This window comes from Gopherus flavomarginatus, chromosome 2 (genome assembly GCF_025201925.1).
Source record: "Gopherus flavomarginatus isolate rGopFla2 chromosome 2, rGopFla2.mat.asm, whole genome shotgun sequence".
Taxonomy (NCBI): domain Eukaryota; kingdom Metazoa; phylum Chordata; order Testudines; family Testudinidae; genus Gopherus; species Gopherus flavomarginatus.
The window spans coordinates 189,639,194-189,653,049 of NC_066618.1; the positions used below are offsets into that span (position 1 = coordinate 189,639,194).

Genomic DNA, 13,856 nt, shown 5'->3' on the forward strand with positions numbered 1-13,856 from the left:
TATACAGGTGGGCCTGATAGAGCTGCCTATTAGTATGGTTGCTCAACACTTCCCATTATAAGACCCTGTGTTCGGTGGCCTATAACTTTGCCAATCTTTAACCGTTTGGGCCAAAAATGTACGTTGTTCGTTTCTCACTCATGGAGATATTTTGGGGGAGACATGGAGGTGAGAATTTCAGCTAAAACAGTTCAGCTGTTTTCCAGAACGAGGCTAGGGAAAAAATATGTTGTTTTGCCCATATTACAAAACTCTGGCAACCTTTAGGGGGTTTCCAGCAGCTCCCATTGGCCAGGAGCAGTGGCCAGTGGGAGCTGCGATCGGCAGAACCTGTGGATGGGGCAGGTAAACAAACCGGCCTGGCCCGCCAGGGGCTTTCCCTACATAAGCAACGTCCCAAGTTTGAGAAACACTGCTCTAATGAAAGAGTGCTAGATGGCATGCATGCTTTGTCTAACTGAGGGACACATGGCAGTTTGCCAGGAGTCAAAGGGCTACAACTGGCATTTCTGTCATATAATGTTGTTGGTTTTCTTAAAGCAATTACAATAATATAATAAAAAGCACATCATGAGCATTAGAAAAGATGGGGTAAGAAGAGAGTAGGAAAGGGCTGTCATGAATACGGGCAAATAAGAATTATAACTTCTCCGGATATTTCTATGAAATCTGATAGAAGTTTCCGAGTTTGACTAATCTTTTGTTTATGTGTTTACTTTTTTGCATACTTATATATTAAGATTTTATTAAGGAACTTAATAAATGATAATATAGCTACATTTTTCCAATTTCTCATGATATTTCTCTGAATAACTGACAGGGAAGACATTTGGAATGCATGGTAATCCACACTGGTGGACCTGATGAGTTTAAATACCTGAGATAGCCAATGTTTTTATTAATTTGGAAAGAAAACGTTGGTATACCTGATGCTAAAGATTTCATGCTAAGGAGATCTTTTTTTGGCAAAGACATACTGTATTTTTCTACAGCTGGAAGAAGAAACTACAACTAGAAAAAATTCTCTTAGAGCTCACTAATCTTAGTGATAGAGAAACTGATTAGCTCATTAGCAGTCTCAGAGGAACAACTCTTCTGATTAGCATAAAGAACGAGGAATACTTGTGGCACCTTAGAGACTAACAAATTTATTTGGGCATAAGCTTTCGTGGGCAAAAAACCACTTCATCAGATGGATGGAATGAAAAATACAGTAGGAAGATACACACACACAGAGGGATCATGAAAATATGGGGCTTGCCATACCAACTCTAATGAGACAAATCAATTAAGGTGGGCTATTATCAACAGGAGAAAAAAAACTTTTGTAGTGATAATCAGGATGGCCCATTTCAAACAGTTGACAAAAAGGTGTGAGTAACAAGTAGGGAAGAAAATTAGCATGGGGAAATAGTTTTTAGTCTTAATTCCAAATTTTTTATTTATATATATATATATTCCTACGTATTTTCCACTCCATGCCTACGAAAGTTTATGCCCAAATAAATTCGTTAGTCTCTAAGGTACCATAAGTACTCCTTGTTCTTTTTGCTGATACAGACTAACACGGCTACCACTCTAAAACCTGTCGTCTTATTAGGTATTACTTACGCTAATCAGTATCAGCTATACAGATGCCCCTCTTTTATACTGAAAACCTTCATTTACCATGCTTGTTTAAAGAGGGAGAGCTTATTATTCACTTGACTCTTTAGTGCTGGTAACTAAAACAGAATTACTGACCTCACAGAAAAAGAATTATTCATTTGATAACTTTAGTGACCCTAATTATCCTAGCTGCAGGTACCTTCATAAGTTTATTGGCCTGGCAACTAGAACTACCGCATACAATATGAAGCCATTGTATTTGCACTTTCAAATGAAAATAAAAGTGGTGCCAAAAGGGGAAATAATTAGGGATTTTCCTGTTGCATCATCAAAGATAACCTAAATTGCCTACTACATTCCAGTTGCTTAAAATAAACATTGCAGTCATGCAGTCACCTGCTTAGAGTCCAAAGTGCTATAAACACTAATAGATCCATCTAATTAGATGGTGAACTTGTCTGACTTAAATGCGGTCTACAGGTCAAAATACAACCTAAGAGTTCAAGAACGTAGTATGTAGATGCCCCTGGTTTACTTAAGTTTAGAGTACACATTGATCCATCTTTTTCTAAGCAGCGAGCTTGCTGCTTTGGTCAAAATGGAACTTTGCATAATGGGATTTGTAGCCTCTGTCAGGCACATTTTTATATTAAATATAAAGGCAACTGCAATCAGCACCCTTTTGTCAAGTTAGATGCAGCTGAAAGGTTGTATTTAATTTTCCCTACAGATGGTCTGATTAACTTCCATTAAACTTAGTGGAAAGTCTTTCATTGATTTCAGTCGAAGTTGGAGTCAGCCCATAGCGACTGTTTTCTTTCCATCTCTCTGTGTGCCATATCTTCAGTTACTGAAGATTTTGGTAGGGGCATTAAATATCGTAGCATCTGTTAATTGTCCACAATCAAGGTTACAGCAGTGTTAACATCAAAAGAATAATAAAAATAATAAATGAGGCTACTTTAAACTGCCATTAAACCTATTCTACTGTAAAACTAGACTATGAATAAATGCTTGAATTATAAGCAAATCTTTCCAGATTTGGGGCCTAATTTTCAATACTGTATGTTCCAAAACATTGTAGATGATTTCTTGTAAATAACTTAAAATGCATCTCAGATATTCACGGATTCCAATGATATTACAGATGTATATACATGTGCCTTATTTTTATTAAGGTAACACCTTTAAAATTATTCCTGAAGAATAAGTTAGCTCTTTCTTGTGATATTAAATACCCTTACCATGCGTAATCTATATTCCACACCTGCAATTCCACTAACAAGTCTGCAGATCATGCATGTCTATGCTTGTATAAAGCATTTTAAAATCTGCCATTCCTGTCTTTTGCCCTGTAATTTCTCTGATACATTTATTTATTTATTATTATTATTATTCTGCAGAAAAAGCAAAGAACAAAGGATCTATCCCAGCTGTTTCATTCATACAATCCGTATGATCATAAGGTAAGAAAAAAATACACTGGCAGTATTTTTTGTTTAGAACAATTTCAAACATTTAAGATAACTATCTTGTCTGATTAGCATAAAGGTGAAAGGGAATGATGAAGATCTTGAAGTGTCTCTAAGGTATCTTAACTTTCTTTTAATTGTAATATGTTAAATGTATAGTGATACATTTGTTCGTGCCTAAGCCTGAAACTAAGTTTCTGGATTTAGTATTTGTGAAACATACAGCTCTCACTAACCTTCCAGAAATATAATTTATGGATTTACAATGAATCTTATAAAAATCAACACTTCTTGTATTTGATACATTTTTTTTAAGCTTGTTCCTCTTGAGTACATTGGTTAGCTTGTTATGCCCGTATGATTAGGTATGATTAGGGGAGGTTACTTTGTTAATAGAAAGCCTGCTGTACATTCTGAGGAAGAAAAAACACCCAATAATTCATGAGTTTGTTCCTTTAAGCAAGCACAGTTAATTTGTAACTATTTTGTCAGCAATATGTGATCGACTTTTGTGGTGTTGCTCTTTTGTGAAGCGCTAAGTATTTGTGCAATTTTGAAAATATTGGAATTTTTAAGAAGTAGTAGTGAGACGTCCATCTTGTCATTCATGCTAGTAAGTTATGACCCTGTGTGGAGCAAATAAATGTGTATTGGAAATAGAGAACTCTTTCTTGAATAACTTCATGCTTTTTGTTACTATGATATTTCCATACCAACCAATTATCTCGAGCATTGAGAAATTTTCAAAAGCATTAACAATTATATATAATTATTAAAATTATTTTCAAGTTACATCCTTCACTTTGAAATGTCTTTTCTGTAGAGAGACTTCTATCATTTGTATAGTCCATATAGTGCAGATGTTAAGGGCTGGTAGAAATTGACAAATGTTATGAGTAAAAAATTAGTGACAGGATTCCTGATGGGAATATTGCATTTTGAAGCTGGAGCAGTTTAAGGTAAATGTAATAATAGATCAATTAAGATCTAATAAAGAGAAGCAACTGAAGAACCAAAAACTTTGATACTCTTCTTCTTGTCTAAATTCTCCTGTGCGAAACACTTTTTTTAATTCATCGCACAAGGAAATTCCATTATTCTTTTATTAGCACTCTTAATGGAGCCTGGCCATTTGTAACTCCTGCCTCCTTCCTGTTCATATCCTTTGTGGCATTATATCAAAGTATCCTCAAATGGTTTGGCTTCAGTTGTGAAGACTTATACACTCCTTTACAAATTAGTCTTGAAGCGATGTGGAACTGAATATAAATGCTTAGATATATTTCCTTTTGATCTTTGTTTTAGAACCTTTAATAAATTATTAAAAGTAATAGAATCGCTTGAAGAGTGATTTTTAAAGCTAACAAGGTTTACTCTTTTGGCACTTTCATTCTTGCTCCATGCATGCATGTGCCTGAAGGAGTAAAAGGAACAAGAGAAGAAATGGTAGTGTAAGGGGAGACTCCTCCCTCCCCATTTTTTAAAAATTCTGCCTATGAAGGTTTTCCTCAGTGCAATTCTCTCCCCGTTGGCAATGTACCTAGAGAACCAGCTGCAAGTGTTCTGGCTCCATGCACTTAGTTTCCAATTTAACCCTTCATTCTAATATTCACAACCAATAAAATTCCTAGTTCTTCTTCGAGTGCTTGCTCATATCCATTCCAAGTAGGTGTGTGTGCGTCGTGTGCACGTCCGTCGGAAGATTTTTACCCTAGCAACACTCGGTGGGTCGGCTGGGCACCCCCTGGCGTGGCGCCACTATGGCACCGTATATATACCCCTGCTGACCCATCTGCTCCTCAATTCCTTCTTACCGCCCATGTCGGTCGTTGGAACAGTGGAGCGCAGCTTAGCTGATCTCCACCTCCCTGGCTTTTCGCTTGTTTTAATACTTATTATGTATATAGTTTAATTTCTGTAGTTCTAGTTAATAGATTTTTTTAAACGTAGTTAGTGTATGTAGTTCAGAGGGTCGGGGATTAACCCTTTCTCTCTCCCGGTGCCCAGGCCCATGCCTGGCTCACCGGGTTTCAAACCATGTTCCTCCGGCTGATGCCCACGGGAGACCCCCGCGACTCTTGCCTCAAGTGCTTGGGGGAATCCCACCTTGCAGACAAGTGCCGGATCTGCAAATCGTTCAAGCCGCGGACGAAAAAGGAGCGGGACTTTCGCTTTAAGCAGCTCCTAATGGAGGCAGCCCTCACGCCTCCACCTTTGGTACCAGCTGCCAGACAGTCTGCGCCGGGGAGAAGTGCCTCATTGGCACCGGAGAGCACCGGCACCGCGAAGACAGCTCGGCACCAACTTTCACCGGCCCAGAAACCGGCCCGGCACCGCTCCCTCTCCCTGCGTGCCAAGAAGCTTAAAGCTCCTGCGGCCTCGCTATCTGCACCGCAATCTGAGCAGCAATCTAAGTTGAGCCGCCCGGCACTACTAACTGCTGCGGCACCAACAACCTCCGCACCGTTGATTCCAGCCGTGCAAGAGCCGTCGAGTCCGATGCGTGACAGCTCCCCGGCACATGCCTCGGTAGAGCTTCTCGTTCCCACTACGCCAGAGACATTTGCTACGGCGAGGGAACTTATTGCCTTAACGGAGCCTGCCCTGCCTCAACCCCTAGCACCGCTGGTACGGGTTATTCAATCGACAGGCAAGCCTTCCATGGTAAGACCACCTTCCATCGGCACATCAAGCAGACAGCACTCAAGATCGAGGTCCCGTCAGCGCTCTCGATCTCGTCATCGCTCCAGATCCAGGCGCCGCTCGCAGTCCCAGTACCGATCTCCTCCCCGGTACCAGTCGCACTCGCGACACCACTCGAGGTCCCACTCACCGGACCGATACTCCAGGCACTGGTCCAGCTCCTGGCACCGTTTGCACCACAGCCATTCCCATCATAGAGCGTCAAGATCCTGGTTGACCTCCCGGCACTGCGCCATTCGTAGGTCCCGATCACGCTCTCGGTACCGGTACGGATCCCAGTACCGCTCCCCTGTGTGTCACGAAATACGGTACCCTAGAGACAGAGCTTATCTTCAAATAGCCTCCGCTCCGCCATGGCCATCGAGGCATGCGTCTGAGTCATCGCACGCTGATAGTGGTGCCTATCCTGATTCAGAGGCACACAGCCGGGTCCTCCATGAGGCTCAGGGTCCAGACCAAGATCCTCATCAGTGGTCCTTTTGGACACCTTGGGCATATCACCAGGCCCAAGGCGAGCCCACGGTACCATCACATTCCGCCCCGTTGGAACATCGCGCGCCGGAGGCCACTGTTAGCCGTCCCCCTCCAGCAGGCACAGATCACTCCCCTCAGGCCCTCCCGGACCCTGACGTACCTCCGGACCAAGAGTCACTCCAGGAACCACTGGTACCAGGTCTGTCGTCGTCCTCTTCACCCAACGAGGCAGTGGCCGGTACATCCTCCTCGGGCCCACCCCCTATCAACCTCCGAGCTCACCAGGACCTTTTGAGGCGAGTCGCCTTAAATATTAATCTCCAGGTGGAGGAGGTCCCTGAGGTTGAAGACCCAGTCATAGACATACTGTCAGCGGATGCCCCAACCCGCATAGCTTTGCCATTTATACGCTCTATTCAGGTCAAAGCGGACACAATCTGGCAATCCCCGGCGTCTATCCCTCCTACGGCCAAAGGGGTGGAAAGAAAGTACATGGTACCCTCCAAAGGGTACAAATACCTATATATCCACCCTCCTCCATGCTCCCTGATGGTTCAATCCGTCAATGAGCGAGAGCACCATGGCCAGCAAGCCCCCGCCCCAAAATCGCAGGAGGCTCGGCGGATGGACCTGTGGGATGTAAAGTCTACTCTGCAGAAGGCCTCCAACTCAGGGTGGCGAACCAACAGGCCCTGCTCAGTAGATATAATTATAACACCTGGCAGTCAGTGGGTAAGTTCACTGAGCTGGGCCCACCAGACTCCCATCAGGAATTCCAAGCCCTTCTCGAGGAAGGAAAGAAAGTGGCGTGGACGTCCCTGCAGGCCTCCCTTGACGCTGCGGATTCGGCGGCCAGAACCGTGGCCTCGGGAATTATTATGAGGAGGATCTCGTGGCTGCAAGTGTCAGGTCTACCTCCTGAACTGCAACACACCATCCAGGACCTACCTTTGGAAGGCCAGGGCCTTTTCTCCCAGAAAACAGACCCTAGGCTACAGAGTCTTAAGGACAATCGGGTGATCATGCGTTCCCTTGGGATGCACGCCCCACAGACCCAACGCAGGTCCTTCTGTAGCCAAGCCCAGCGCACTTACCCCCCTCTCAGACCGCAACAAGACTTTGGCAGAAGGCGGTCGTGGGAACCGCAGGCGACAATCTGGGTCCCAAGGCGGACACAATACCAGTCCCGCCAAACCAGCGACGGGCCCAAAAGCGAACTTTTGAAGGTGCGTCCGAGAGCAGAGCACCAGTCCTTTCCCAGGATCCGCTTCAGTTTTCCAACCGCCTTTCCTCCTTCCTCCCTGTGTGGTCTCAGTTAACCTCGAATCGCTGGGTCCTATGCACAGTGGAATTTGGATACCACCTCCAATTTATTTCGTTCCCTCCCTGTCCCTCTTCAGGGACCCCTCTCACGACCAATTCCTCTGGCAAGAGATTCGCATGTTCCTCTCGATCGGAGCTATAGAGGAGGTACCGGAGGAATTAAGGGGCAGGGGATTTTACTCCCGATATTTCCTAATCCCCAAAGCAAAAGGAGGTCTTTGACCCATCCTGGACCTGCGAGGACTCAACATGTTTTTAAAGAAGTTGAAGTTCCGCATGGTATCCCTGGGGACCATTATCCCTTCCTTGGATCCCGGAGACTGGTACGCTGCTCTCGACATGAAGGATGCATATTTCCATATTGCTATTTACCCCGTGCACAGACGTTACCTACGGTTTACGGTGCACCGCCAACATTTCCAGTTTGCGGTCCTTCCGTTTGGCCTCTCTATGGCCCCTCACGTCTTTACAAAGTGCATGGCGGTAGTGGCCGCCTTCCTCCGTTGTCGGCGAATACATGTGTTTCCTTACCTAGACGACTGGCTTATTCGAGGGACCTCTGAGGCCCAGGTCACTCGGCACGTAGCCATCATCACGGACCTATTTGAGAGACTGGGCCTGATGATCAATTGAGAGAAGTCTACTCTCGTGCCCACTCAAAGAATAGAATTCATTGGGGCCATTCTAGACTCCAAACTCGCAAGAGCCTGCCTGCCACCGCCCCGTTTTCAGGCACTAATCTCTGTTATAAAAAGCCTCCAAACCTTTCCGACGACCTCGGCTCACACCTGTCTGAGCCTCCTGGGTCACACGACCTCATGCACCTTTGTAACCAAGCACGCAAAACTACGCATGCGTCCCCTTCAAACCTGGCTCGCCTTGGTGTACTGTCCAGTGAGAGATACCATAAACATGTTGGTCACCATTCCTCAGAGCATCTTAGACGCCCTCAACTGGTGGCTAACACTCTCCCTGGTTTGTGCAGGACTGCCGTTCCATCGGAGGCAGCCTTCGGTGTCTCTGACGACGGACGCGTCGTCTCTCGGCTGGGGGGCTCATCTAGACCATCATCGCACGCAAGGTCTCTGGTCATCTCAAGAGCTAGCGTTGCACATAAACGTCCGGGAGCTGAGAGCAATCCGCCTGGCACGCCAGATGTTCCTACAACATCTGCAAGATTGTTGTGTTTCAGTGCTTACCGACAACACAACGGCCATGCACTACATCAACAAGCAGGGCGGGACTCGATCCTCCCCCCTTTGTCAGGAGGCGATCCAATTGTGGGAATTTTGCATAGTCCACTCGATAGACCTTGTAGCATCGTTCCTCCTGGGAATCCGGAACACCCTGGCAGACCATCTCAGCAGATCCTTTAGGTTTCACGAGTGGTCACTTCGCCCGGACGTTCTGCATTCCATCTTCCAGAAGTGAAGATTTCCTCACATAGACCTCTTCGCTTCTCGCAACAACAGGAAGTGCCAGAAGTTCTGCTCCTTCCAAGGTCTAGCCCCGGGCTCGATATCGGATGCCTTCCTAATCTCCTGGAAGGACCAGCTGCTGTACACCTTTCCACCCTTCCCACTGGTGCACAGGGTTCCCCTAAAGCTCCGCAGGGACAGGGCTCGCCTGATCCTGATCGCCCATGCATGGCCCTGACAGCACTGTTACACCACGTTGCTGGACCACTCGATAGCCAACCCAATCCCTCTGCCCCCGATCAGGATCTCATAACACAGGACCACGGCAGGCTTCACCACCCGGACCTGCAATCCCTCCATCTCACAGCGTGGCTCCTGCATGGTTAACCCAGTTGGAGTTACGTTGCTCTGTCCCAGGGCAAGAAGTACTCCTGGGTAGCAGAAAACCTTCCACCCGATCTACGTACTTGGCCAAGTGGAAGCATTTTTCTTGCTGGTGTCAAACACAAAATACAACGCCCACGGAAATTCCCATTCCCACCATCTTGGACTATCTCTGGTATCTTAAACAGCAAGGTCTCGCTGTCTCATCATTGCGAGTGCACTTGGCGGCTATTTCTACTTTCCATCCCGGAGAAGGTGCTTACTCTGTCTTCTCTCACCCTATGGTCTCGAGGTTCCTCAAAGGTTTGGAGAGTCTATACCCCCTAGAACGACGCCTCGCCCCTTCCTGTGACCTCAACTTGGTCCTGACAAGACTTACGAGTCCTCCATTCGAGCCACTGGCGACCTGCTCGTTCCTGTATTTGTCATTGAAAACAGCCTTCCTTGTGGCCATCACATTGGCTAGGAGAGTCTCTGAGCTTCGGGCTCTGATGGTGGACCCACCATACACGGTGTTCCACAAAGACAAGGTGCAGTTACGTCCACATCCAGCGTTCCTTCCTAAAGTAGTCTCGGCCTTCCATCTCAACCAGGACATATTCCGCCCGGTCTTCTTTCCCAAACCGCGTACATCTCGTAGAGAACAGCAGTTGCATTCCCTCGACGTCCATAGGGCACTCGCCTTCTACATTGACCGGACGAAATCCTTCCGCAAAATGCCCCAACTTTTTGTGGCAGTGGCAGATCGGATGAAAGGCCTACCCGTCTCTTCTCAGAGAATTTCGTCATGGGTAACAGCTTGCATCCGTACTTATGATCTAGCTCATGTCTCTCCGGAGCATATTACCGCCCATTCCACCAGGGCTCAGGCCTCTTCGGCCGCCTTCCTAACTCGAGTTCCCATCCAGGAGATATGTCGAGCAGCTACATGGTCTTCAATACATACCTTCACTTCTCATTATGCCCTGGTGCAACAATCCAGAGAGGACGCAGCCTTCGGCTCTGCGGTTCTGCACGCTGCAGTATCTCACTCCGACCCCACTGCCTAGGTAAGGCTTGGGATTCGCCTACTTGGAATGGATATGAGCAAGCACTCGAAGAAGAAAAGACGGTTACTCACCTTTGTAACTGTTGTTCTTCGAGTTGTGTTGCTCGTATCCATTCCAAAACCCACCCTCCTTCCCCACTGTCGGAGTAGCCAGCAAGAAGGAACTGAGGAGCGAACGGGTCGGCAGGGGTATATATTCGGTGCCATAGCGGCGCCACACCAGGGGGCGCCCAGCCGACCCACCGAGTGTTGCTAGGGAAAAAATCTTCCGACAGACATGCATGCGGTGCACACACACCTACTTGGAATGGATATGAGCAACACATCTCGAAGAACAACAGTTACAAAGGTGAGAAACCGTCTTTTTTTAGTTTTAATCTCATGAATCCAAATTGTATGGATAGTTCAGATAAATCAGTCATAGTTCAAAGCCAGAAGGGATCATCTAGTCTGACCTCTTGTGTATCACAGGCCACTAACACCATCCAGAACCCGCACAATACACCCAACAACCACCTGCAATGTGATTCAAAACTCTACTTTGTAAATGAAGATTTCAATTTTACAAACACTAATTGCTGCACTTAAACTAGGGTTGCATGAAATGTAAATTATGAAAAGTATATTTTTAAACATTACCCTATTTAAATTATATTATGTGACACTAATGTACAGTTTTCAAGTGAAAAATTTAATTTCTAAAATCCCATCATTTGGAAAAAAAATCAAATAATTTTATGTGGAGGACTCCCCAAATACTTTGCTTATTAAAAAACCACTGTGAATGATCCTATTATTGACATGTGTTTAACCTCTTCCAGAATTTACCATTTTACATAGCTTTTCTAGAAACAGATTTCACCAAATTCTCTTTTTTAAGTGTTTTTGTAGTTCTCTGTGGAGAAATACAGAGGTCCATTTCTGGGCAATTTATTCCTGTTTCTGAAATACTTGCCTTTGTGCCTGTTTATGTAGGGCATGGGTCGTAAAGGTTTAAAATCCAGCATTCTTGGTGGCTGAATACTGACTGTTATGTCATCTTTTTGTTTTAGGTGCATTATCGTGTTACAGCACTACTATTTCTGCAGTAAGATGTATAGAAATAGAGAGAGAGAGATTCTCCTGAGACCCTCATAAACATGAGATGTGCTTCTCAGAAGGCTGTCACAGAGCTTTAAATAAATTAAACTTAAAAATTAGGGATTTTTCTTAGTTCTTCAGCTACGCCATTCTCACTTAAAATATTTTATAGAATTTAAAAGCATGTGTTGACACAGAAGAATGGCATTGAAGCCTTTATAGTCTGCACTTTAGTGATTCAGTGTTGTACTAAGAAAAATCTTTGACTCTCCCATCTGTAAAGAATGCTTAGCTTTTCTAATATTTTTCTCCCAAATCATACTTGTCCTTTAAAACCAGTAACCTTGTTGTAAAAAGAAGCTAAAGCAGTTGTGATAATAGTTGATGAGTCAAAACTACTTACATTTGGCGAGCTTTATATGTTCTTCAGAGCCCAATACACACAGTGTGTCCAGATTCAGCACTACAGAACCTGGCATAGTGGGTGTCCTTTTTTGTTGTTGCAGGGTAAGGCGAAGTTTCATATGGTCACACTAGCAGTGATTATCCCCTCATTAGAAAAAGGTATGTGGTTTCAGGCTCTTAATATGCAGGATGCCTACTTTCACATAGACATTCATTCAGCCCACAGACATTTCCTGAGGTTTACAGTCGGCTTGCAACATTTCCAATACTGAGTTCTTCCCTTTGAAGTTGCCACTCATCCCAGTTTTCACCAAAGTTTTCTCCATTGTGGCAGCCCACATCAGACATTATAGTGTCCTCATGTTCCCATATCTTGACGACTGGCTCTTGGCGGTAGAATCCAGACTTAAGGCCCAAGTTTCAAGCTCCATGTTGCTCAGCCCCCTTTCTTCCTTTGGAGTCAGTATCAGTGCCAAAAAATCAACTTTAAATCCCACACAATGCCTAGACTTTATAGGGGCAACCATCAACTCCATCATGGCCTACCTACAACAAGACAAGTTCCAGAGTCTGCAAGAACTCATAACTCGTGTAGTCAACAATCCTTTGGTCATGGCCAGGACTTGTCTATCCCTCTGGGGCCACATGGCCTTGTGCACATACATCACCACCTTTGCTCGATTTCACCTTGGCTGCTTCCAGATGTTGCTCCAGACAGTTTACTCGCCTAATCATCACACCATGGACCTCAAACTAACAGTTCCCCCCCAAGGTAATCTCATCCCTCCAATGGTGGAGGGACCCAGGTCAGATCTGCATAGGGATTCTCTTCCTACCCCCCGCCCCGAACAAGACTATTATCACCAACGCCTCACGCCTAGGATGGGGAGCGCACCTGATCCACTACATGCCAGAGGGAACATGGACTCCTTGGAGCTCTGAGCAGTAAGGAAGGCATGCCAAGCCTTTCTCCCACTCATCTGTTTCCATCATATTCTCAACCTGTCAGAAAATACAATGACTGTGTGCTACATCAACAAATGTGTCAAGACTATGCTCGGAAGCTGTCACCTTTTGGAACTGGTGCATCCCCTACCTGATCAACTTATTTGCCGCTTGTCTTCCAAAGACACAGAATGTTATTGCAGACTCGGTCAGCAGATAGTTCATGATAGACCACAAGTGGGAACTCCATGATACCATTCTACAGGACGCCTTCAGCAAATGGGGACCTCTGACCAGAGATGTCTTTGCCTCCCCATTCAACAGAAAATGCAGCACCTGGGACACCACTCACAGGGCGATGCTCTTATCGTCCCCTGATCGGAACAACTCAGTTACGCCTTTCCTCCTCTCCCGCTCCTACCACGAGTGCTTCACAAGATCAGATGAGACAAAGCGACATTCATCCTGATCACCCCCTACTAGCCCAGACAGTTTTGGTTTCGAAACCTCTTTTGTAGGTATGTTGGTCCCCTAATCCCTATTCCTAGTCTCCTCGATCTCCTCACACAACACAAAAGCAACATCATCCCTCCCAATCCACAGGTGCTTCACCTCAGAGCCTTGTATTTGGATGGGCATCTTCTCTAGAATGGGCATGTTCATCAGACACGCAGAACATCCTCTCCAGCAGCAGAAAGGACTCCACTAGGCACTATTTCCAAGCCAAGTGGAAATGCTTGGGCAAAACACAATGGACTTTCCCTAGAAGCAGCGGTGATTCCCCTCCTTCTGGATTACCTCCTGTCCTTAAAGGCATCGGGTCTTGCCCTCAGCTCTCTCAAGGTCCACCTAGTGGCAATTAGCGCTTTTAACCCCCTGGTGGAAGGACACTCCATCTTTACCTAATCATTGGCTGCTAGGTTTTGGAAGAGCCTCATCAGAGCCTTTCCAGCTGCCCATTGCTCCCCAACAGGATCTCAGCCTGGTTCTATCTGT

The 13,856-nt window shown here is 45.6% G+C and overlaps 1 protein-coding gene across 2 annotated transcripts in view; it reads left to right on the forward strand.

Moving 5' to 3' along the window:
- CDKAL1 (CDK5 regulatory subunit associated protein 1 like 1) overlaps window positions 1–13,856 on the forward strand; it is a 640,704-nt gene that overhangs the window by 480,509 nt on the left and 146,339 nt on the right. For both annotated transcript variants that reach the window (XR_007772820.1, XM_050942303.1), the window contains exon 13: window positions 3,012–3,074. Coding sequence is in view for 1 of the 2 variants with exons in the window: in XM_050942303.1 (XP_050798260.1) it covers window positions 3,012–3,074 (63 nt within the window). In the remaining variant the exon portion in view is untranslated. The remainder of the gene's footprint in view (window positions 1–3,011; window positions 3,075–13,856) is intronic.